The sequence below is a fragment of the Panthera leo genome, chromosome B1 (genome assembly GCF_018350215.1).
Source record: "Panthera leo isolate Ple1 chromosome B1, P.leo_Ple1_pat1.1, whole genome shotgun sequence".
Classification (NCBI taxonomy): Eukaryota; Metazoa; Chordata; class Mammalia; order Carnivora; family Felidae; genus Panthera; species Panthera leo.
In genome coordinates, this window is record NC_056682.1 from 104748281 (window position 1) to 104770683 (window position 22403).

The window sequence follows — 22403 nt, forward strand, 5'->3', positions numbered from 1 at the left end:
CATTTTTCTTAAGTTTGAGGAATCCTGTTTTAAGAAAATAAAACCTTTTTGAAAGTTTTGATAATATTCATGAATACAACCATTTCACTGGTTGTATTACATTCTGTATTACCCAAGCATCTGAAAGCTTGCTGTCAAAAGTATTATGATGATAATATAAGAAACTTTAATTGGGCAACTACATGGTCATACAGGTAATTCTCTTACTATCTGAGAGAATAAGCTCTCTAGAGGAAGATAAAAGAAGAAAGGAGATGTTGGATATGAAATACCATCATGAAATCAAGTGGAGGAGTGCATAGAAGCCATCTAGGAGGTCACTGATAATGGTGCCAGAGAGAAGGGTAGAGTCAAAAGTAAGTTGAACAAGAGGTGCCTGGGTGGCTCAGTCGATTAAGCATTCAACTCTTGGTTGTGGCTCAGGTCATGGTCTTGAGGTTCATGGGTTCCTGCCCTACACTGCGCTGTCAGTGCTGAAGCCTGCTTGAGATTTCTCTCTCCCTCTCTCTTTGCCTCTCTCTCTCTCAAAGTAAATAAATCAACTTAAAAAGAAAAAGTAATTTGAATGAGCTGGTACAAACCAAGCAGGTTGGAAGTGGAGAGAACAAATAAAGACATATGTTGTCACAGATGATCTAATCGAAGCCTTTCATTTTGCAGTGAGGGAAACTGAGGTCTTTAAAGATAAAATTCTTACCCACACCGTGCATGTGTTAGTAAATGGCCAGGTGGGGCCTTGAACTCCTCTGACCCACACTCAGTGATTTTTCTTCTGTACTGCAATTACTCTAGAAGAGAAAAATGTCTGCAAATGGTTCTAAAGAGAGACCTTTAAAGATCTATTTGACAAGAGCTGCTTGTAAATGAAAACAGTTACTGCCAGGAGCATTTCATCATCACAAGGGATCCCACCTTGTGTATGACTGAGTGTGATAACTTCAGCAGTTTAGCACCCAGCTATTTGGAATCTTAGAAGAATTATTAACTCTGAAGGCTTGCTTTGCCTTTGTTGGAAAAACAGATGCTACTTTCCTTTTGTTTTCCTCATGCTGTAATTCAAAGACATTTTCTAACTTTTGATTTTGGCTCAGGTCATGATCCCAGGGTCATGGGATTGAGCCCTGTGTCCGGCTCTGCGGAATGTGGAGTCTGCTTAAGATTCTCTCTCTCTCTCTCTCTCTCTCTCTCTCTCTCTCTCTCTCTGCCCCTCTCTACACCTCCTGTGTACGTGCACACTCTCTCTCTCTCAAAAATAAAAAAAATAAAAATAATAAAACACAAAGGCATTTTCATAGAATTTTTTTCCCATAGTTAGAGTTAGGCTCTTTATGATACCTCATATTATTTTGTTGTTGTTGTTGTTGTTGTTGTTGTTTTTGGAGTTATTTTCTGAAATCCAGAATGGCATTTTTCATTGCATATTCTAGCATTCTTTGTGTGATTGTGTGTTCTATCAAGGTTTTTCTACCAAACGCAAGTTTATTTCTTCTGTTTTAGTTTCTGTTTATTTTATTTTAATTTTTTTTAATGTTTATTTATTTTTGAGACAGAGAGAGACAGAGCATGAGCAGGGGAGGGGCAGAGAGAGAGGGAGGCACAGAAGCTGAAGCAGGCTCCAGGCTCTGAGCTGTCAGCATAGAGCCCGACGCGGGGCTCGAACTCACAAACTGTGAAATCATGACCTGAGCCGAAGTCGGACGCTTAACCAACTGAGCCACCCAGGCGTCCCTTAGTTTCTGTTTAGTATTGAGATAATTCTCTTCTTTCTGCTCTCCTATCATTATGATGGTCAAATAACTATGGGAGAACCTGGTGTTGATAGGTCTGTGATGGTTAATGCAAATTTATTTTTTTTTTTTTTAATTTTTTTTTCAACGTTTTTTATTTATTTTTGGGACAGAGAGAGACAGAGCATGAACGGGGGAGGGGCAGAGAGAGAGGGAGACACAGAATCGGAAACAGGCTCCAGGCTCGGAGCCATCAACCCAGAGCCTGACGCGGGGCTCGAACTCACGGACCGCGAGATCGTGACCTGGCTGAAGTCGGACGCTTAACCGACTGCGCCACCCAGGCGCCCCAGTTAATGCAAATTTAAAGGAGAACTTGTCTTAATCCATTTTTTCCCCTCCTTCCCCTCCTAGTTTTCATTTTTAACCTAATGGCATGGCATCCTCTCTCTTTGCACATTCATACTCTTCTAAATTCATGCCCTTCTGTTGCAGGTATGATGAAGCCAGCAGGGCCTTTGGGGGCTGCTGTCCCTGGGGGGATGTTGCCTCAGGGCCCTTCACATCCTGGACCCCATCAGTTTGGCCAGAATGGAGCTCATGCCCAAGGGCATCCTCCCCAAAGGTGAGCTAGGTAGATTTCAACCCTCATTTGTATATTCTACTAAAATGGTCTCACAAGTCCCTTCTAAACTTGCATGTTTATTGATTGAAAATTTGACCTCTTGATTCTGCCCACACCCTTGAAAGGACTTGCTAGAAGACTGCCCTAGGAGACAAAGCATTTAGAAAAGGTAGGAGGGGGAAGAAAAAAACAATGCTAGTACATACTAAAAAATATATAAAAAATTACTTGTATCAATACCACATTTTAATTTTGGATTATATTCCTCTTGTTTTAGAGTTCTGTATTAATCTCTAATTCCTTCAGATGTCTATGGCCTGTATTCCCCAATAAATTTTAAATTCTCTATCCTCTTGAATCCTTCATAGAAAAGATCTCAGTGCCAGTAGGTGCTTCATAAATATTTTAAAAATTAAATCAGATTGTGGCCAACGGTAAAAACTGGATTTGATGTGGAAGGTACACAGATGCCGATGAAGGATTTTTGCAGGACAATAGTAAAAACAACAGAGGAAATAAATCTTCTGTTTGTGTTTTTATAATGAATTCAGGAAGGAAAAAGTTGAAAGTTGGAGGCAGGCCTGAAGAAGCCACGATAGGAGATGTAGGAGATATGTAGAGATGTGCACCCCACTGGGGACTGTCACCTGGGAGGGGAGCCAACATCACACCTTCCCTGCTGGAAGTCCCATTATTGTTTGTCCTGTGAGCTGCCACTGTTGAGACTCCTAGTGCCAAGCTGTATGTAGTGTTCACTTTGGAATTTCTCCAAGGGTTACCTGGAGGCTTCATTTCCCAGGTTCCTTTCCCAGGCTGTTAGCCTGTAGGGTTGGGTGGGAGGAGTAACCCCTCAGTGTGAATCTGGACCCTGCTGCTGCTGAAGCCATTTAGTTATCCTTTCAAGGAGCCTGAGAGTAGTCCCTGTTAGTGGGAAAACTCTCTGGAATTTTAAAAATCGGCAAGTTAATTCTCTTAGAGGCCAGGCCGTTGGTGAGGTTCGTACTTCCTGGCTCGTTTGTCATGATAACTTCTACCATTGGAACGGTTGCTGTGAGATACAGAGTGAAGGTTAATGCAGGAAACAGGATGAATGAGTCTAAGTAATTTGGTTTACATGTGGTTTAACAAGGAACACAAAGTCAATGGACCTGACTCAGGACCTGAGTAGTCTCCTTAGCAGTGGTGGTGGGGCACAAGGATCAGAGTAGAAAGGCTAAGAACCAAGATGCCTTTTCCGGCTCAAAAAAAACAAAAAACAAAAAACAAAAACAAACTAGTTGTGTGATGCTGGTGAAGTTCCTGGGCCTCTAGGCCTCCTCATTTTCTTCACTTGTAAAATGTAGAAATAGAACTCCTAGTCCAGAATACAGAGGAGAAGATCTGGAAAAGTTTATTGTGAACTGCCAGCATTTCAGATTTTTTTTTTTTTAAGAAGAAATGCAGAAATTAAACATCTGGTTTGAAGCTAAGAAAGCTTTTGGTCACTGATATTAGCCTTCATTATATTGATCTTTTTGGTTCTTTCCATTTGTTTCACTTGAATTAGGTTCCTTAGAAATAAGTAAACTGTGGATTTTGCCATCAAGACAGACCTTTGCTGTGTGGTTCTGAGCTCAGCACAGAGTCTGGCACAGTGAAGAGTGTAGACTATGTAGAGTCAGGACATGTTTGCTACTCTTGGCTGAGGCAGCTGTTCCTGAGTTCCCTCATCACAATTTTAACAGTAATAATGTGGTTGTAAGGATTTTGATGATTAATGCTTGCAGAGAATCTTGCATAGTGTGCAATGCCCAGGAAAGACTCAATATGTGTTAGCAGTTATCAGTACCATTTTCAGTGGATATAGAAAGTCTACTGTCTGTAGCTTGTCCTTCCTACTCATTCATTCTAGCTACTCATGACAACTTAACTTAGGAATTTGGTTTTATTGTGATTCCCAGGGAAACCTTGACAGATTTTTCCCCGCTCTCTCTACTATTTGCTTACTTCAACTTGAACTTGAATTAAAGATTGGAAATGGGTTTAAAAATGAAAAAGTCATGGAAAAGTCAAGTATTCAGACTCAGCGTCCATGTTTTCCATGTTAATTTGCCCTCATGGGACATATTTATGTGTATATAGTTAAATGAAAGGGCAAAGGACACAATGATTATGCAGGTGAATCACACAGGGATGGTCAGAGAGTATAGATGGCTCACGACATCTTCGTGTGACATCACAATTTCTTTGATGATTATAGCACTTCATAGGTGTTGTTTGTACTTAGAGAACCCATCAAAAAAATCTCTTAATTTTTACCATATCTAAACTGTCTACTAAAAACAAGATATAAATCAGTTATTATGTTGATTAAAATTTAAAAATTTATAATTTTTAGTTTTAAATATTGCTCCTTCATAGGCAATGCTTCATAAAATTTAAAAATCATACTTAGTCATTTGTTTTATTGATCTTGGCTGAGGCAGAATAAATGTCTTAAACGTGTAAATGGTACCAAAGTTATCAAACTGTTACTGCTGGGTGGGATTAACCTAATGAATAAAATCTATAACTAAAAATCCATTTTTTAATTAGAAAAGGAAAAGTCAATTTTAAGTTATCTATTTTGATCAAAAAATGATAGATTGGGGTGGAGAGGGTATGAAGAGGAGACTCATCTTCCCCAGTTAAAGCTGATAGGGTGAAATCTGCTAAGAACTTGGTTGCAGTGAAAAGGAGGTATCAGGAAAAATAAAAGAAATAGTTGTTTTCTCTTTATTTCTTTTTTGTTTTCTTTTCTTTCTTCTTTGTGTGTGTGTGTGTGTGTGTGTGTGTGTGTGTGTGTGTGTGTAAAGCAGTGATGTTTGGTACAGGTTTTGTTTACTCTGTGGACTGAGTATTTCAAACCCAGGCCATTTTACTTCAGGCCAATCTTGAAAAATTTGTTATCTCCACATTCTAACAAACTTCAGCACAAAACTCACTACTTGAACAATTCATTGCAAACTTAAAAATAAGAAGTATTTGAAGTTGAACAGGCCACAGACAATGGAGTCAACTCTCCAGAGGGTTAGGACTAAACTGAGCCTAAATATTTATGTTTTATTAACCCTCTGATAGTAACTCTTTATTGACTGCTGTTTTGGGGGGCACCTGAGTGGCTCAGTCGGTTGTGTCCAACTTCAGCTCAGGTCATGATCTCACGGTTTGTGGGTTCGAGCCCCATGTCAGGCTCTGTGCTGACAGCTCAGAGCCTGGAGCCTGCTTCAGATTCTGCCTCCCTCTTTCTGCCCTCCCCCACTCACACTGTGTTTCTCTCTGTCTCTCAAAAATGAATAAACGTTTAAAAAATTTTTTTTTGACTTTTGTTTGTTTTTTATGGTGAATCTGCCCTTTTCTGACATTCATTGAAACAGTAAATTAAAATATAGAATTGAATGTTTTCTTAGGCCAGAAACCTATTAAATGAAGGAATCAACAGGAGAAATATTTAAATCATAGGATTCTTAATTTTAACCACATTATATTTATAGCACAGAAGGGGATCTTTGAATTCTATCTGCTCATTTTTTCAGTTTGAAAGCTGTGAGCTATGGAGATTAAGTGGCTTGCCTGTAGTCACACATCAGGGTCTCCAGGCTGGGAGCCTTAAGACCTGGATTCACACTTAAAACTCTGATACCTCCCTGCTGTGTGACCTTGGATTAACTAAGTTAGTAAAGAAATGAAATTGAAAATATTAAACCATGTTTAGTATTTGTATGTTTAGGGGCTCCTGGGTGGCTCAGTCGGCTGAGCGTCCTACTTCGGCTCAGGTTATGATCTCACAGCTCATGAGTTCGAGCCCCACGTCAGGCTCTGTGCTGACAGCTCAGAGCCTGGAGCCTGCTTCGGATTCTGTGTCTCCCTCTCTCTCTGCCACTCCCCCACTCGTGCCATGTCTCTATCTCTCAAAAATAAATAAACGTTAAAAAATATATATTTGTATGTTTAAAATGTTCTGTTAATTTCTTTTCCCTTATTTATTTAGCCCTTTAATACTACTTTACTCTTAAGTAGTATTAAAATTGCTTTTAAAATTCAAATATGTTTAAGATTTATAACATTTAAGTTGGTTAGAAAAACAATTTATTTCTAAAGCCTCATTCCCAGGACATATATTAAGCAATGAAGGATAAGTGGCATTTATGGGTTTAAAGCATGGCCTAATGGTTGTGTATTCTCTCATTCTTTATTTTAAATCATCAGCCTTTTGTTAAGTTAAAAAATACTGAAGGTTGCTTGTGTTGTAACTTCCATTTGAAACATACTTCATCCTGTTTGTACTATCTATATAATAAATTATTCATATAATTTTATATTTTAAAAATATGATTAACATTTGTGAAATATTTGTGAATATATTTTAGATAATTTTTTTCTTAAGCAATTGAATAATGTCCCCCTGCACCCAATTTAACTGCCAGTTCTCAGTTCCTGCTTATTAGATCCAACTCCTATAACAATACCTCATTCTACATCTACTAATATATTCTTATATAGAATGTACATTCTGCCTGTGTGCAAGTATTTCATGTATGTATCTCTCATAACTTTTGTAAAAAGACAATACCATTTCTTCAAAAAAAGATTTTTAATCAGTGAATTTATAAAACATATTATTAAGACAATTCTTGAAATCATTTCTAAGTGACCAACAATATTTTAAATGTGTCAACACTAGAGTTATGTTTTGCCCTGCCTTTTTTACTCCTAGTGTCATTAATAAATTAGAGAGATAAAGGAAACTTTTATGTGAGAAGTTAACTTTTGTATTTTCTATCTTTATTCAGTTTTGTTACACAAATTATTTAAATCAAAAGATGCTTAATGTAACTGCGTTGGTCTGGTTTCAGTTTTTGGCAGGAGAGGAAATTGACAGCTTTGCTAAGCAATATTGTTTGGACTAAAGTGTTAATCATTGTAACTTTATAACCCTTTATAACCAAGTATTTGCTATAGGATAGCTTGTACTTTTACATAGAAATAGCATTTTGATCATCATCCATTTAACTCAAAGTGTGGGATATCATCATTCTGTAATATACTTAACACCATACAGCATAATGGTCTGAAGGTTAATTGTAAGTTTTGTTATAGTAATTATTCAGTTTAAGATATATGGAGGAAAATGACAGAAGAGAATTAGTGTGATGTTTTGGAAAGTGTGCTTGCTTAAGACCTAGCGAGAGGTTAGTCCTGGTTTTGTCACACACAAATTGTGGGACTTCAGGCAAGCCACTGGCCTCCCTCAGTGGCAGTGAAGGATGGAAGGCAAGAGCGTGGGCCACTCTGGATATAGTTTCCAGTTTATGGAGAAATTGAAATCAGAGTATACTATCTGGGAAATTTTCATTTAACATTTTTATTTAACACTCTAAATTAAAAGGAAGTTATAATGTAATTTGAAGGGAAAGCTTTAACTTTATTCAGCAGATGAACTACAATAGGAACACTGTTCAGATGGAATAAACATACAGTAAGTCCAAACTAAATTAAAGGTTAAAGCATGGTGAAATTTTTAGATGAAAAAGAATGAATGACTTCAAAAGTTTTTACTGAGTTGTTCACTTTCAGGTCCTGTTTTGCAGGGAATGTCCTGATTGCTGAAATTAGTGTGCAGTTGACATTTTATTTTAAAAAGCTGGGTAGGGTATAAGGATAATGATCATAAAGATACAACTACAAAGCATTTTATTTTTCTAGTTTCCGTTCTGTTGATCATTAACCCTGGTATAGATAAGGCTGTGGTGGACTCAGCTTCCAACTGCACTTCCAAAGCTGGTTCTCTGTTTACATTAGGAATTTTTTGCTAAGTATCTTGACATGTTGAGCCTGTGAGCATAGATATGAGATGATGTTACATGATTCATTTTAAGTTTACACTCAGATTAATTAAAGACTTAGCCTAAAATATCAGTCATTGCCCTAGTGCCCACAAGATGGGCTTATTTAATTTTACAAGTTTTTGACATTTGTTGTTTATCATTTCGTGTGAAACTATGATACTGTTTAACATTCTTTTTTCTCTCGTAGATTTCCAGGTCCTCCACCTGTCAACAGTGCAGCATCCTCCTATGCACCATACTCACCCTCTACACAATCATCTTATCCGAGTCCTGCATCCACTTCATCCATCACCCAGCTGGGCAGTCAGCTCAATGCTATGCACATCAACAGCTATGGTAACAGTTTCATTATTAGTGTTCACTGACTGTCTATTTCATTAGCATTTTTAATGAGGAAGGTTTTCTCCATCTTTAAAACATACATAACTCTGGCACACCATACTGAAGTAATTTTTTTGACATTTTTATATAAATCATCTATTACGTATGGCTATAATTAATTTTTTTCCTGATGATGCTGCCATTTATTTCAAAATAGTTTGAAGACCCTCAGAAAACCTTATGTTCAATATTAGAGTAATAAAAAAAAAATTTCTGACTTTACAAATAAACATAGAACAGTGAAGTTATTTTAAGAAATGTGAGGGGCGCCTGGGTGGCGCAGTCGGTTAAGCGTCCGACTTCAGCCAGGTCACGATCTCGCGGTCCGTGAGTTCGAGCCCCGCGTCAGGCTCTGGGCTGATGGCTCGGAGCCTGGAGCCTGTTTCCGATTCTGTGTCTCCCTCTCTCTCTGCCCCTCCCCCGTTCATGCTCTGTCTCTCTCTGTCCCAAAAATACATAAAAAAATGTTGAAAAAAAAATTTTTAAAAAAGAAATGTGAGGCTAGGTTTAACCTTGTGTTGTTTATAATGGGGCCCTAAAATGAAAAATATAATACTCCTTGTTTCACAGTGTGTTTTGATTCTGTATTTAAATCATGAAAAGAATGGAAGCTCAGATGTTGTGAGGCAGAAAGGAGAATAATAGGAGAGAAAACAGTTACAGTACTGAGATTTGTATCAATAGAAATGCTGTATATTCCAAGTGTCATAGGAATCTTCACTGTAATAGGAGCATAGTCAGCCATTGATCTTGATGAAGAATGTTTCCATTACTTAAAGTTAGTTTTCTGGAAGTATCTGTTAAAAAACCCCTCTATTTCCTATCTTTTATTGATTTCAAGATGGATAAGTCTCCAGTGAAGCAACTAAATTTCACATAATCAGAAATAGAAAAAATAATCTGGTGTCACATCTATTTCCAATATGATTAGAAAACATGTTAGTGGCCCATCCCTTCTCCCTTGTTATTTCTACCTAATTCTGAAATCTATTTGACCAAGTCAAGCACAGGCCACAAATAATTTATTGAATGTATGAGTTACCTGGATCATGCTTGTTACATGATAAAATTTTCTTCTATATGATTTTCTAGATTTTGTACCAAAATACAATTCCTTAATTAGTGACATGTATCATGTAAAGTTAATGCAACATAGTTAAAATTCATCCCATTAATTTTCTCATCAAATGCTTTTACTCTTTAAAAATTCTCCAGTTGTGTAAAATGCCCCAAATAGCATTTGTATAGCTTTCTGAATGAAAATTCATCTTGTGGCAAAAAAAAAAAAAAAAAAAAAAAAAAGAAATTGGTGTATAAGTGTGCCTTCTTGTTTTATGTCAGGAAAAGAGGTGTCCCTGTTACATACTTTGTAGAAGTTGGAGAGTTGAGAAATACAGTGTTCAGTGGTCTGGTCTTCTTTCTCACACAGGTTCAGGCATGGCTCCCCCTGGTCAGGGGCCCCCCGGCCCTCCACCAGCGCCTTCCTTCCAGGGTCCTCCACGACCTCTGCAGCCATCTATTATGCAGCCTGGATCTCAGGTTCTCCCACCACCACCCACCACACTGAATGGCCCTGGAGCCTCACCCTTGCCTCCGTCAACTCACAGGCAGGACGGGTTCCCCGGGCCTGCTCCTCTGAATACCCAGTACCAGCCCCCGCCTCTTCCAGGACAGAGCCTGGGCACTGGATATCCACCGCAGCAGGGTAAGCAGCTTTGCTCTGTGTTACTAGGCATCCATCACTTAACTTTTAAGGAAAGCTAGTTTTCGATTAGTGTGGCAAATGCAGAGAAAAGGGGAACCATAGATATTCACACTTAACTCTCTGCCTTTATATAATAAGATGAAAAAATGCAGCATGCTTGACTGAATAGTGTAATATGGTCAGTGAACACTGCATCTGGGACTTTGGGTTCTAGTCATTTCTTTTTTAAATTTTTTCCAAGCAGCCAACTATGGTCCCCAGATGGCAGGTGGGCAGCTCTCCTACCCAGGAGGCTTCCCTGGAGGTCCTGCACAGATGGCTGGTCCACCACAACTCCAGAAGAAGCTGGATCCTGACTCCATCCCCAGCCCGGTAAGTGCTCTCTCTCACTCCCACCATCTCCCTCACAAAGGACCATTCTTTATTCACTGTCTCGGAAACTCTTCAGTTTGTTAGCATTTATCCTGTCCTTTATTGTTGAAGCACAATACCCATCACATAGAGGCTTCCTTCTTTATGTATGGGGGTGGGGAAACTGGGTTCTGGCATATCAGGGATCTCCATCACAGAAAGCCTGTGTAGATTTTTGTTGTTGTTGTTATCACATAAACTTAACAATACTATTGATGTTTATGTTGGCATATATTAGCAGTGCTTATTGATTGTTTAATGAATAATTAGTAGAGTATATAAACATACTAGTTTAAATAAATAAAGGACCCTTTTCAATAAGGGTAAGATACCCATAGGAAGTGGAAGCACAAGGTATTTTACATTTTGCCTATTGAAAATTGTTCTATATAAAATTAGAGCTATAACTTCATTCTTCTCCATCCAAGTGATTTTCTTTGGAAGATTACTCTTTCGTAACTGTATCAGTCAGCTTTTATTAGGTTATTCTCCATAACACACAATCCCCAGTTTTACTTCCAAACATGAAGATTTATTGATTGCTTAGGTGACCTGTAGGCTGTAGCAGCTGCAGTTTGGCTTTAGGTGCTGCTCTGTGTGTCCTTATCATTCCAGAAACCAGCATGAAGGGGAATCCTGTGTTTGGGACATGTTATTATCACGAGAAAGGGAGAAAAGAAAGAGAACTGGCCAAAAGGTGCAAGAGTTCTTAAAATTTTTGCTCAGATATGGTACATGTCACAACCACTCACATGCCTTCGGCCAAAGCAAGTCATGACAAAGCCCTGGGTCAATGGGGCAGGGATGTATACTCCTGCTTCAGGAGAAACTGCAAGTCTGTATCAATGAGCCCATATGTATAGTCCTTTTGGAAGAATAATGAAATTGATACAGTTAACTTGGGTCTTTGAAGTGGTTCTATAAACATGAGTAGAAAAAGTTAGAGATAGCCCAAAGAGTACAAAGAGCTACCGTATTAGCCAACTTTTGCTATGTGATAAACCATCACCAATCTTAGTACCCTACAGCCACTATTTATTAATACTCATGAGTCATGGGTCCTGTGGGCAGTTCTGCTAGTCTGGGCCAAGTTCAATGGATTTGGTCTGGGCTTGCTTGTGCACCTGGGGTCAGCTGGAGGGTTGGCTGGAACCTGAATGGCCCAGGATGGTATATTAACTCTCTGTGGCTGCTGTGTCAAATTACACAAACTGGATGACTTAAAACAATAGAAGTTTATTCTTTTGTGGTTCTGGTGGCCAGAAGTCTGAAATCAATGTGTTGGCAGCGCTGTGCTCCCTTGAAAGGCTCTATAGGAAAACGCATTCCTTGTCTCATCTAGCTTCTGGTGGCTGCAGGCATTTCTTGGCTTATGGCCACATTACTTTTATTTCTGCCTCTGTCATCTTGTCGCCTCCTCCTCTTCTTTGTGTCTTCTCCTCTTGCCATCTCAAAACTCTTTCTTCCTCTCCATGAGGAAGTTATGCATGATTCCTTTCATGGCCCACCCAGGTAATTCAGGAGAAGTGCTTGTTTTGAAGACTCTTAATCTAATCAGTTCTTTTACCATGTCACAGGTAATAGTCAAAGGTTTCAAGGGTTAGAACATGGACATATCTTTTGGGAGGGCCACCACTGATGGTGTTATTCATGTGCCTGGTACTTGGACCCATTTGTTAGTTGGGAATTCTTGGACTGTGTTACCAAGCAGGCTAGCCTGGGTTTGTTCATGTGACTGTGGGAGAGATCTGAGAGGGAAAGTAGGAATATACAAGGCCTCTTGAGGCCTTCCTTGACTTGGAACTAGAACATTGCACTTCTGTGGCATTCTCTTAGCCAGAGCAAGTCATAGGATCACCCCAGAGTCAAGGAGTAGAAAGATAAGACTCTGCCTTTTGATGGGAGGACCTGAAAAGTCCTTGAAAAAGGCACACAGAGGGTAGAGGATTTTGGTTATTTTTGTGGTCTACCCACTTATTCTATGTTTATTTGAATATAAACTTGAAGATTTGTGATAAAGTGTCTGATCCTATAACATGTTAGAAATTAAGGGTTAATGACTCTTAGTGCCTTTATACATAATTATGTTACCAGCCATTACTTTTATGGCTTAATATTATTTCATTATTCTAGTTAAAGGAATATCCTATATTTACATTGAATTCATCATTTTATCTTCTTGTTTCTCTGCTTCTATATAACATCTATAGACCCTCTGGCTCATTCCACTTTGTTCTCTGAAGTTTTTAGCTCCAGGTTCACTGTTAATCTCTCCAGTACTAGTTTTTGTCACAATTATTGGCAATGTTACTATCCATCTTTAGAAACTTTCTTTTCTTGATCTTCTTTGCTCCCAGTGTTCTTTTCATCCACCCCACCTCAGTTATCCATAGTCTTACCGTTAATCTTATCATAACCAATTACAGGAAACTTCAACATCTCAGTTGAAACCATCTTATTTTCCAACACTGCCTCATACATTTTTGGCTCATTCCCTTTAGGACTACTCAAACCTGAATAATGATTCACCCATCAGGACATAACTCACCACCTTTTCTCTTATATCGCCTTCATCTTCTCACTTATCTTTTGCAACTTAGATTATTTGATCCATGATTATAGGTCTGTCCCTTATATCCTCTACTCTCAACTCCTTTGCCCTTCTCTCTCCACTGCATTCATCTAGAAAAATCCCATTTGTTAGTAAACCAACTCTCCACCTACTCCATGCCTGCACCCCAGATGCTTCCTGGTACTTGAGAAAAATCACACCGTACTTTTAATTTCTGACCACTAAACTAAGGTGAACCTATAGTTGTGTGATTCTAAAACCTGGCTGCACAAAAGAATTGATGGTGGAGCCATAAAAATATTGATGCCTTGGGGCACCTAAGTGGCTCAAGTTGGTTAAGTGTCTGACTCTTGATTTTGGCTCAGGTTATGATCTCACAGTTTGTGGGGTCAAGCCCCACATTGGGCTTTGCACTGACAGTGCAGAGCCTGCTTGGGATTCTTTCTCTGTCTCTCTTTTTCTCTGCCCCTCCCCTGCTGTATCTCTCAAAAATAAATAAGTAAACATTAAAATAAAAAGTGCTGGTGCCTTGCTGCCCCCTGCTAACTTGATTTAATTAGACTGGGATATGGACTGGACATGGAGATTTTTTTTTTTGAAGCTCTCTTGCTGATTCTAATGTGTAGCAAGTTTGAAGACCATCACTCATTTTCCTGGTGACTATCATTTCTTCTCTCTTCAAACTCCTCTAACACTTTCTTCCCCTTTCTGACTCTTTACTGATAATCTTGTTTGTTATTTTAGTGAGAAAATAGTAGCAATCCAAAAAGAACCTCTGCATGCTCCGCTGCCACGTCTCCCTGCATCTGTACCCATTTATCCCCCTCTCCCATTACTGTGAATGAGCTTCTCCTCCCAACCAAGGCTATCACCTCCTAGATTCCTTATGGCCTCTCAAAGATAACTCTTCAGCAAGTATCTCCTGTATTAGAGTTCTGCAAAAAACCAGAACCAACAGGATATATTTGTATGTATCTCTATCTATCTACCTACCTACTTACCAAGAGGATGTATGTGTGTGTATCTATCTATCTATCTATCTATCTATCTATCTATCTATCTATGTATCATCAACAGGATGTATGTGTCTGTCTATCTATTTGTCTAGCTATCACTCAATCAATCAATCAGTCAATCAACAGGATGTATGTGTCTGTCTGTTTATCTATCTACCAACAGGATGTGTATGTATATCTTTATCTGTCTATCCATCCATCTGTCTATCCATCTATCCATTTATCTTTCTACTGAGAGAGTTATCTTAAGGAAGTTACCCACTCAGCTGTGGGAACTAGCAAGTCTGAAATCTGAAGGGCAGGCCAGCAGACTGGAGACACAGAAAAGAGTTGGTTTCGCAGCTCAAGTCCAAAGACATCTAGAGACAGAATTTCCTCTTCCTTGGGATTCCTCAGTCTTTTTCTCTTAAGGACTTCAAATAATTGGAAGTCCTCACATTATGGAGAATAATTTGCTTTACTCAGAGTCCACTGATTAAATGTTAAATATATTAAAACATTTTTTTTCTAAGGCACTAAGAGTCATTAAACCTAAATTTCTAACATGTTATAGGATCAGCTACTTGATCACAAAACTTCAAGTTTATATTCAAATAAATATAGAATAAGTGGGTAGATCACAAAAATAACCAAAATCTAGATTGGCGTTTGACCAAAACCTGTGCCTAGCCAAGCTGACATATAAAATTAACCATCACATTCCTCTTTCCTGCATCATCTATACTTGTTTGAAGGTAAACTTTAATTTTTCACTGTCTAGATCATTTTCAGCAGAATATAAACACCCTGTAATACCTTCATCATTAATAAAAGAAGACTCCCTTGGCTTTTCTCAAATTCTCTATCTAGTTTCTACTCATTTATTGGTTCTTTTATAGCAAGAAATCTCCAGAAGAATTGATTCTGCTGTATTCAGTTCATCTCCTCCCTTCTTCTCCTGAACCTACACCAGTGTAGATCTCTTTACCACAGCCCCACCAACACTTGGTGCTTGTCGAGGTCACCAGTGACTTCCATTACCAAATCTAATGGTCCATTCTCAGATCGCATCTTTCTCAACATATCAGCAGAAATTTGACACATCTGCTCATTCCATCCTCCTTGAAACACTTTTTTTCATTTGGTTTCTGGGATACCACCACTCAATCTCTGCTTATCTCACTGGTGGCTCTTTCTTATTTCCTTTGTGGTCTCACCCTGTCTCTCTGACCTCTTACTATTAGAAGTGTCCCAAGGCTTCGTCATTGGACCTGTCCCTTTCTCTGTCGACATTTACTCTATAGATTGCCACTCAAAAGCATGCTGCTCCCAGGATGGCACCATCAGCATCAGCTGGGAGCTCACTAGAAATTCCTGTTCCTAGGCTCTACCCCAGACCTACTGAGTCAGAATCTTTAGGGGTGGGGCCTTGGAATCTGTGTTTAAATAAGTTCTCCAGATGATTCTTAGTTATACTAAGAAGCACTGATGTAGGTGATCTCATCTATTCACATGGCTTTAAATGAGGATTCAGATATTCCTAGTCAAGGTATTTCCTTGAAATCCAGATTCCAATCCCATTCTTCCAGTTCCTCAGGCCCGAGATCCGGGAGTCATCCTTTGTACTTTCTTTCTTGCACATTGTCCTTTACCTAATTCTGTTGGTCCTGGTCCTGGCCCTGCCTTATGTGCCTATCCTCGTTCAAGCCACTATCATCTTTCCATATCAATTATTATAACTCATCTCCCTGATCTTCCAGCCTGCATACAGCATCCAGGTTTATCCATTCATATTTTGAATCAGATCATGCTGTGACTCAGAACAAAACTCTCCAGTACTCCTCCAGTTAAAAACCAAAGTTCTTACAATGACCCGAAAGACCCTACATTATTTTCCACCTCTGACTCCCTCATGCCTCTCATCTCACACACACACACACACACACACACACACACACACACACACACACCACCCCTCTGACTTAGTCTCTTACCCCTCTTCTCCATCACTTTGCTTCAACCACACCAGCCTCCTTATTATTCCTTAAACATACCAAGTGTACTCCTGCCTCAAGATCTTTGCACTTGATATTTCCTCTGCCTAGATATATACAGGACATGGCTCATTTCCTCAATTCCTTCCTGTCCTCATTACTCATCACCAGTGTCCCTTATACTGTTGTACATATCACTCCATATCCACAGTACTTATTATTACTTGACATAGATCCATCTTATTTATATATTTATTTATTGTCTGTCTTACATACAGTGTTAGTTCCCTGAGGTCAAAAATTTGGTTTTGTTCTCTACTGTGTCTCCAACAGCTAGAACACAGGCTGGTACATAGTATATACATTCATACAGTTGTTGAATGAATGAATGAATGAGTGTTAACAACAAAAGCAATAATAACCAGTAGTGCTGTGATTCATCTGAGACCCTTAAAATATATACATACAGGTCAGTCCAGTATAATTTTTATCATTAAGGTAATGAAATAACAATACCAGATAGAGCCTGTTTATTTTCCTATTCCCAAAGTTACCTGCTTTAACTGACTAAATAATCTCTTCCTTCTGGAAAGAAAATGTAAAATCATGTTTACTAAATTCCTGTTACATGCTAGTCCTGAGCTAAGTGCTCACTCTAATCCTTTTGGGTAGTGCTATTATCCACCTTTTGAGAGTGAGATCACTGGTATCACCATTGAAACTCTTCCTCACTCCCTTTCTGTATCTGCAGGAGGACCACTGAGAAGTGGGGCTCTTCCTATTCCCCTCTTTCTCACCACCCTGAAGCTTACATAATTCTGCTTTGAGCAACCTGCCTTAAGTGTGCACACATCTCCTACCTGGCTTCTCCCTTATTGTTCATTTATCTCAAGAGAACCACTCTTTTTTTCTTTCCCAATTCTGTGATCCCAGAATACTCTATTCATAGCAGGGAAGTATAAAAGTAACTCTAGTGGCAGATCTTCTGAAGGAAAAGGAAATCTATACATTTTGAGGTATCTTTGACATTATCAAAAGTCACTGTCATCAAATCAAAATCCTTTAAGTACCAAGTCATAGTAAAATATCTCTATTGAAATTTCCATGCATTGTTAAATCTCCAGGCCTGTTTTTCGAGAACATGCATTTGAGGTAAAATTAAAAACCTATAGTATATTTTAAAAAATTACTGGAAGTGGTTTTTTAAAAAAATTTTTTTAACGTTTATTTATTTTTGAAGGAGAGAGAGAGACAGCGTGAGCAGGAGAGGGTCAGAGAGAGATGAAGACACAGAATCCAAAGCAGGCTTCAGGCTCTGAGCTGTCAGCACAAAGTCTGACACAGGGCTCAAACTCACAAACTGTGAGATCATGACCTGAGCCAAAGTCGGATGCTTAACCGACTTAGCCACCCAGGCACCCCCAAAATTACTAGAAGTGTTTTAGTATTTCTTACTCCCTTTATAATATTCTAGCCAAGATGTGAATTAGTTTAGAAATATAATTACCACATATGACATTGTTTCTTTGGAGCCTGTGCTTTATAAGTTGCAGACAACTAATTTAAAAACAAATTTTTTGGGGAAATATAGTCTATTTTAAGGTTGGAAACTGTTCAATATGTAGATTATTATGCCTTTTAATTTGCTTTCATATTTGACACTTCATTGGTTGAAGTGATTACCATAAATTTTGATTATATAAAAAGTACTCCAATTTTGAAGGAACCAGGTTAACCTTAGGGTGGAAATATAGGATGTAATAGTGTTTTGATTTTTCTGTTTGCTTCTTGTCTCTGTCCATGGTAGCTTTTGGTCTCTTCTGTATCTTATGGTAGTTCTGTTTGGAGCATATTCTTTCTATATCATTAATAAGAACTCAAATCCTATGAAATTAGAAAAACAGAAATGTGTGGATTTAAGGCAGTTTAAATTTATTTCTGATATGCCATAAAACCAATGATATCAGTGCCAGCTAGGGCCTGGATTGGATGAGATGGGAGGGGAAAATGGAGAAGGTAACATTTCAGAGTTTGGGGAAGACAATTTTCATATTAATAGTTTCTTTAGGAATATGAAAAACTATATATCCTCCAAAGCTGTGTAGTACAGTCTGGGCACTTGTCACATTTTTCTGTTTTTTCCCTCTTTTTACTTTTTAACCCCTTGTCTCTTGTCACAAAAGAAGTGAGGGCAGGGAGAAGATAAAGAGGTAAAGGAAGGTAATTATTAGGATGCCTTCTTGTTTTCTTCTTAACTCCAATCACTGGATTTTGCTTATTATTTTCATCCCTAGACAACTACAACAGAAAGACAAATTTTTATCTCTACATTATTCATCAATATATATTTTAGAGACATATGTGTCCAAATTAGATGACAAAACCTAAGGACTTTCGTGTCTTCTCATATCTGTACAATAGGCAACTTCCATGTGGAAACACTATGTTGTTCGTTTTTTACAGTCTCAAGGTGGGGGTGGAAGAACTTGAATGGCAAATTGAGGATCAAGAGGAACTTAAAGTAAAAAGGTGTTTTAGGTTATATTGTAAATCATTTATTCTGCATTTAATGATTTTAGCCTTGTATATTTCCTTTAACTACAAAAGTTATTTTCTTTATAAACTATTTTCAATTTCCTTTTCTGCCAGAATATATATATTTATATATATTAATGCTTATCTAAGGTCCCAGTGACCAAATTGAGTAAAAGTTCTCTGAAAAGTCAGAGCTCAGAGTATCACAGAACAGAATTTAGCAGCTACTGCTCTAAAATTATGAAAGTAAACAAAGGTGGATCTGAAGGCCTGGTAGGCTCTCAGTGAGAATTTGATCTGAAATGAACTGAAAGGATTTAGAAAATACTTATTTGTATGTGTGTGACTAATGGAAAGGAGGGAGAGAGAGGGAATGTTTGGAAGAGTCTTAGCTAACTTGCTCTTGATATCTTATATCAGATTCAAGTGATCGAGAATGACAGAGCCACCAGAGGAGGACAAGTTTATGCCACCAATACCAGAGGCCAAGTCCCTCCCCTGGTCACTACAGATTGTGTGATACAAGACCAAGGTATTTATTTTCAAAAATGTTTTTCATTGAGGTTTAAAAATTTTCACCATTAAAAAAAAAGTTTTTAGCGTTTGTTTATTTTTTGAGAGACAGAAACAGAGCATGAGCTGGGGAGGGGCAGAGAGAGGGGGAGACCCAGAATCTGAAGCAGGCTTCAGGCTCTGAGCTGTCAGCACAGAGCCCCATGCGGGGCTCAAGCTCACTGACCATGAGATCTTGACCTGAGCCAAAGTTGGATGCTCAACCAACTGAGCCAGCCAGGCGCCCCAGAAGTTTTCACCATTTTAAAAAACTGGATGTGGGGCTCGAACTCACTGACCATGAGACTGTGACCTGAGCCGAAGCCAGACGTTTAACCAATTGAGCCAGCCAGGTGCCCCAAAATTTTTCACCATTTTAAAAAAGCAGATACACTGACACCCTTCAGTAATCCTATCATTGACAGGGAACCTCTTTATAGCTGATAATGGGGACCAATTTTGCCATCAATTGCTCAAGTTCTGAGAATGTATTATCAACTTAATTCTATTTTCTGCTTACAGAAGTCTAAAGAGTGTCTGGTGAGATATAGTTCAATGTACTAATTTAAGAAAATTATTTTAAGTTATGAGCTTAAAATAGTACATGCTGTACCTTGGCTTAATTTGTTTACTACCTTAGAAACATGGCAAAGATAGCATGAGTAGAGCAGTAGGGGATTGAACATGAGAAATCAGCATACCTGATTCTAGCCCCAGTGATATTTTTTTTTTCAGCAGGTTCTTTAACATGGGTGCTCTGTTTTTCCAATTTTGAATTGGGATGAGTAAAGGCTGAGCTCTATCCCTACCTAGATGTCCTCTGTGTGTACCGCCAGTTTAATATATCTGCCCTTGTACAGGTTTGTTCTTTCCAGGAATATATTATTTTTCTACCGCTTGTGGCAAGTTAAAACACAGCCTGATGACATCATTATTTATTTATTTCCAGAACGTGTTTTTATCATCCTACACTGAAACTCTATACCCGTTAAACAATAACTCCCCGTTCCTATATTCCCTGCAGCCCCTGGTCTCCTTTATTTTATTTACTGTCTCTATGAGTTTGCCTCTTCTAGGTACCTCGTGTAAGTGGAATCATACAATGTTTATCCTTTTGTGTCTGGCTAATTTCACTTGGCATAATATTTTCATCCATGGTATAGAATGTATCAGAATTTCATTCTTTTTTAAGGCTGAATAATATTCACTTTTATGTAAATACATTATGTTTATCCGTTCATCTGTTGTTGGACATTTTGCTATTGTGAATAGCCATAGCAGCCATATGTCTGCTGTGAACATTGGTGTACATGTATGTGTTTGAGTCCCTGTTTTCAATTATTTGGGGTGTATCTCGAGACATGGAATTGAGATCATACAGACATAAGGAAGACGTAAGGAAGAGTACGAGGAAGGCTAAGAAGAGAAGCAAGGACTGGTGAGGTGGCAAGGTGCAGGTCTTCATCATGTCTCTTGTAGCCCCGCCCATGGTGGGGAGACACAGCTGCCTGCCTTGGAGCCCTGAAGTTGGCCCAGCCACATCCCTTTGCTGTGACGACCCTTTGTCCGGCCTGGTTTATTAGCCGATACTTACTCGTGCATTTTTCGGGATGGAGCCCAAATCTCAGACACGTGCAGAAAGTCACAGACACACGTAGGATATAGAGGCAGAAGGAACCTTGGCCTCCATTTGCTCAGCTCTTCCACTTTACAGGTGTGAGGGCACTAAGGGCCAAGGAGCTTAAGCGACTTGCCAAAACTCCACAACTGTTTAGGAGTGGCACCTATAAAGAAAAGCATCTACTTAAAAAACACTGTTTGCCTACAAAAAATGTAGATAATGTTTCTTTGGCTACAGTATCGAATGTAAGACCCAACTTGTCCCTTGATTCTGTGCTTCTGCCTATCCTATGAGACCCTGTTCAGGTACCACATACTTTGTATAGTCACCTCTGATCCACATGGTGGCTCGTTGCCTCCCTGGGCCACTTCTTAATGAATTTGCTCTTCTATGATACTTACTATGCTGTATTACAGTTACCTGTTTTTGTTATCACTCTCTCCTACCAGACTTTGAATTAGCAATAATCGCATCACGGATAAACCTCTTTGGCTACAATACTGCCACTGCAGAAAGCTGTCTCCTACCAGACTTTGAAACCAAAGGCTTCATTAGCTCTGTCCCTAAGCCTGTAGCAGGGGGCTTAGCTTCATAAATATTTATTGAATGATTAATCTGTTGAATGTTTTCCAGTCAGATTATCCCATAATGCTCTTTATTAAGCATCTCAAAGAGTTTTGAATCTTAATTACTGAACTTGCAAAATTATCTACTCTAGCCATATCTTTCATGCCCCACTTTTGCATACCAATTTATGAACACAAATGCTCAGTGGCTTTTTTCAAAATTATCTTTGTGCACATTATCTTCCTGAAACAAAAGTTTGTTTAGTCACTGTTAGGAGCTCGTTTGTGTGCATATTGCACCTTCAAGAACTAAACCTTTCAAAGAACAAATACTCAATTTCAATATGTTAGTGGTAATTTTGGCTAGTAAAAATTGAGTACAATGAAAAATTAAAATATACTTGAAAATTTTCAAAAATCTTTATTTCACAGTCTGTAAAATCATGTGATGAGGAAGATCTTCTCTAAGTTGGTTTTTGTTTTTTTTTTTTTTTTTTGGTTTGAGTTATGTGAAATGTGTAAAATAATAGGGTTTGGGCTTGAGTATATTTACATTTATTGCTAATATTTCTTTTTATTTTATTTCTGTTGCCGAAACTCTGGTTTTACTCCATGTTGGTATTTATCTGGACTCTTAACAGTAATGACCAGCCCACCTGTCTCCAATGGTTTCCTGCCTCCAGAAGCTGCCTGGCTAGTTTAGTTTTTTTTTTTTCAAGTATTACCTTACCCGAGCTAAAAAAAAAAAAAAAAAAAGAAAAGGTCCCATCTTTGCCTGTGGGCAGAAGGATTGATCTTAATTCTTCATTCAGAATTCAAGGCCTTCATAACTATATCCCAACCTACTTGGGA

At 38.5% G+C, this 22403-nt stretch overlaps 1 protein-coding gene across 7 annotated transcripts in view; it reads left to right on the forward strand.

Moving 5' to 3' along the window:
- SEC24D (SEC24 homolog D, COPII coat complex component) overlaps positions 1–22403 on the forward strand; it is a 110015-nt gene that overhangs the window by 15457 nt on the left and 72155 nt on the right. For 6 of the 7 annotated variants that reach the window (XM_042935637.1, XM_042935633.1, XM_042935631.1 and 3 more), the window contains exons 3-7: positions 2223–2352; positions 8407–8555; positions 10030–10305; positions 10547–10677; positions 19233–19344. In XM_042935637.1, coding sequence (XP_042791571.1) covers positions 2223–2352; positions 8407–8555; positions 10030–10305; positions 10547–10677; positions 19233–19344 — 798 coding nt within the window. The remainder of the gene's footprint in view (positions 1–2222; positions 2353–8406; positions 8556–10029; positions 10306–10546; positions 10678–19232; positions 19345–22403) is intronic. The other variant, XM_042935632.1, reaches the window with a different exon arrangement.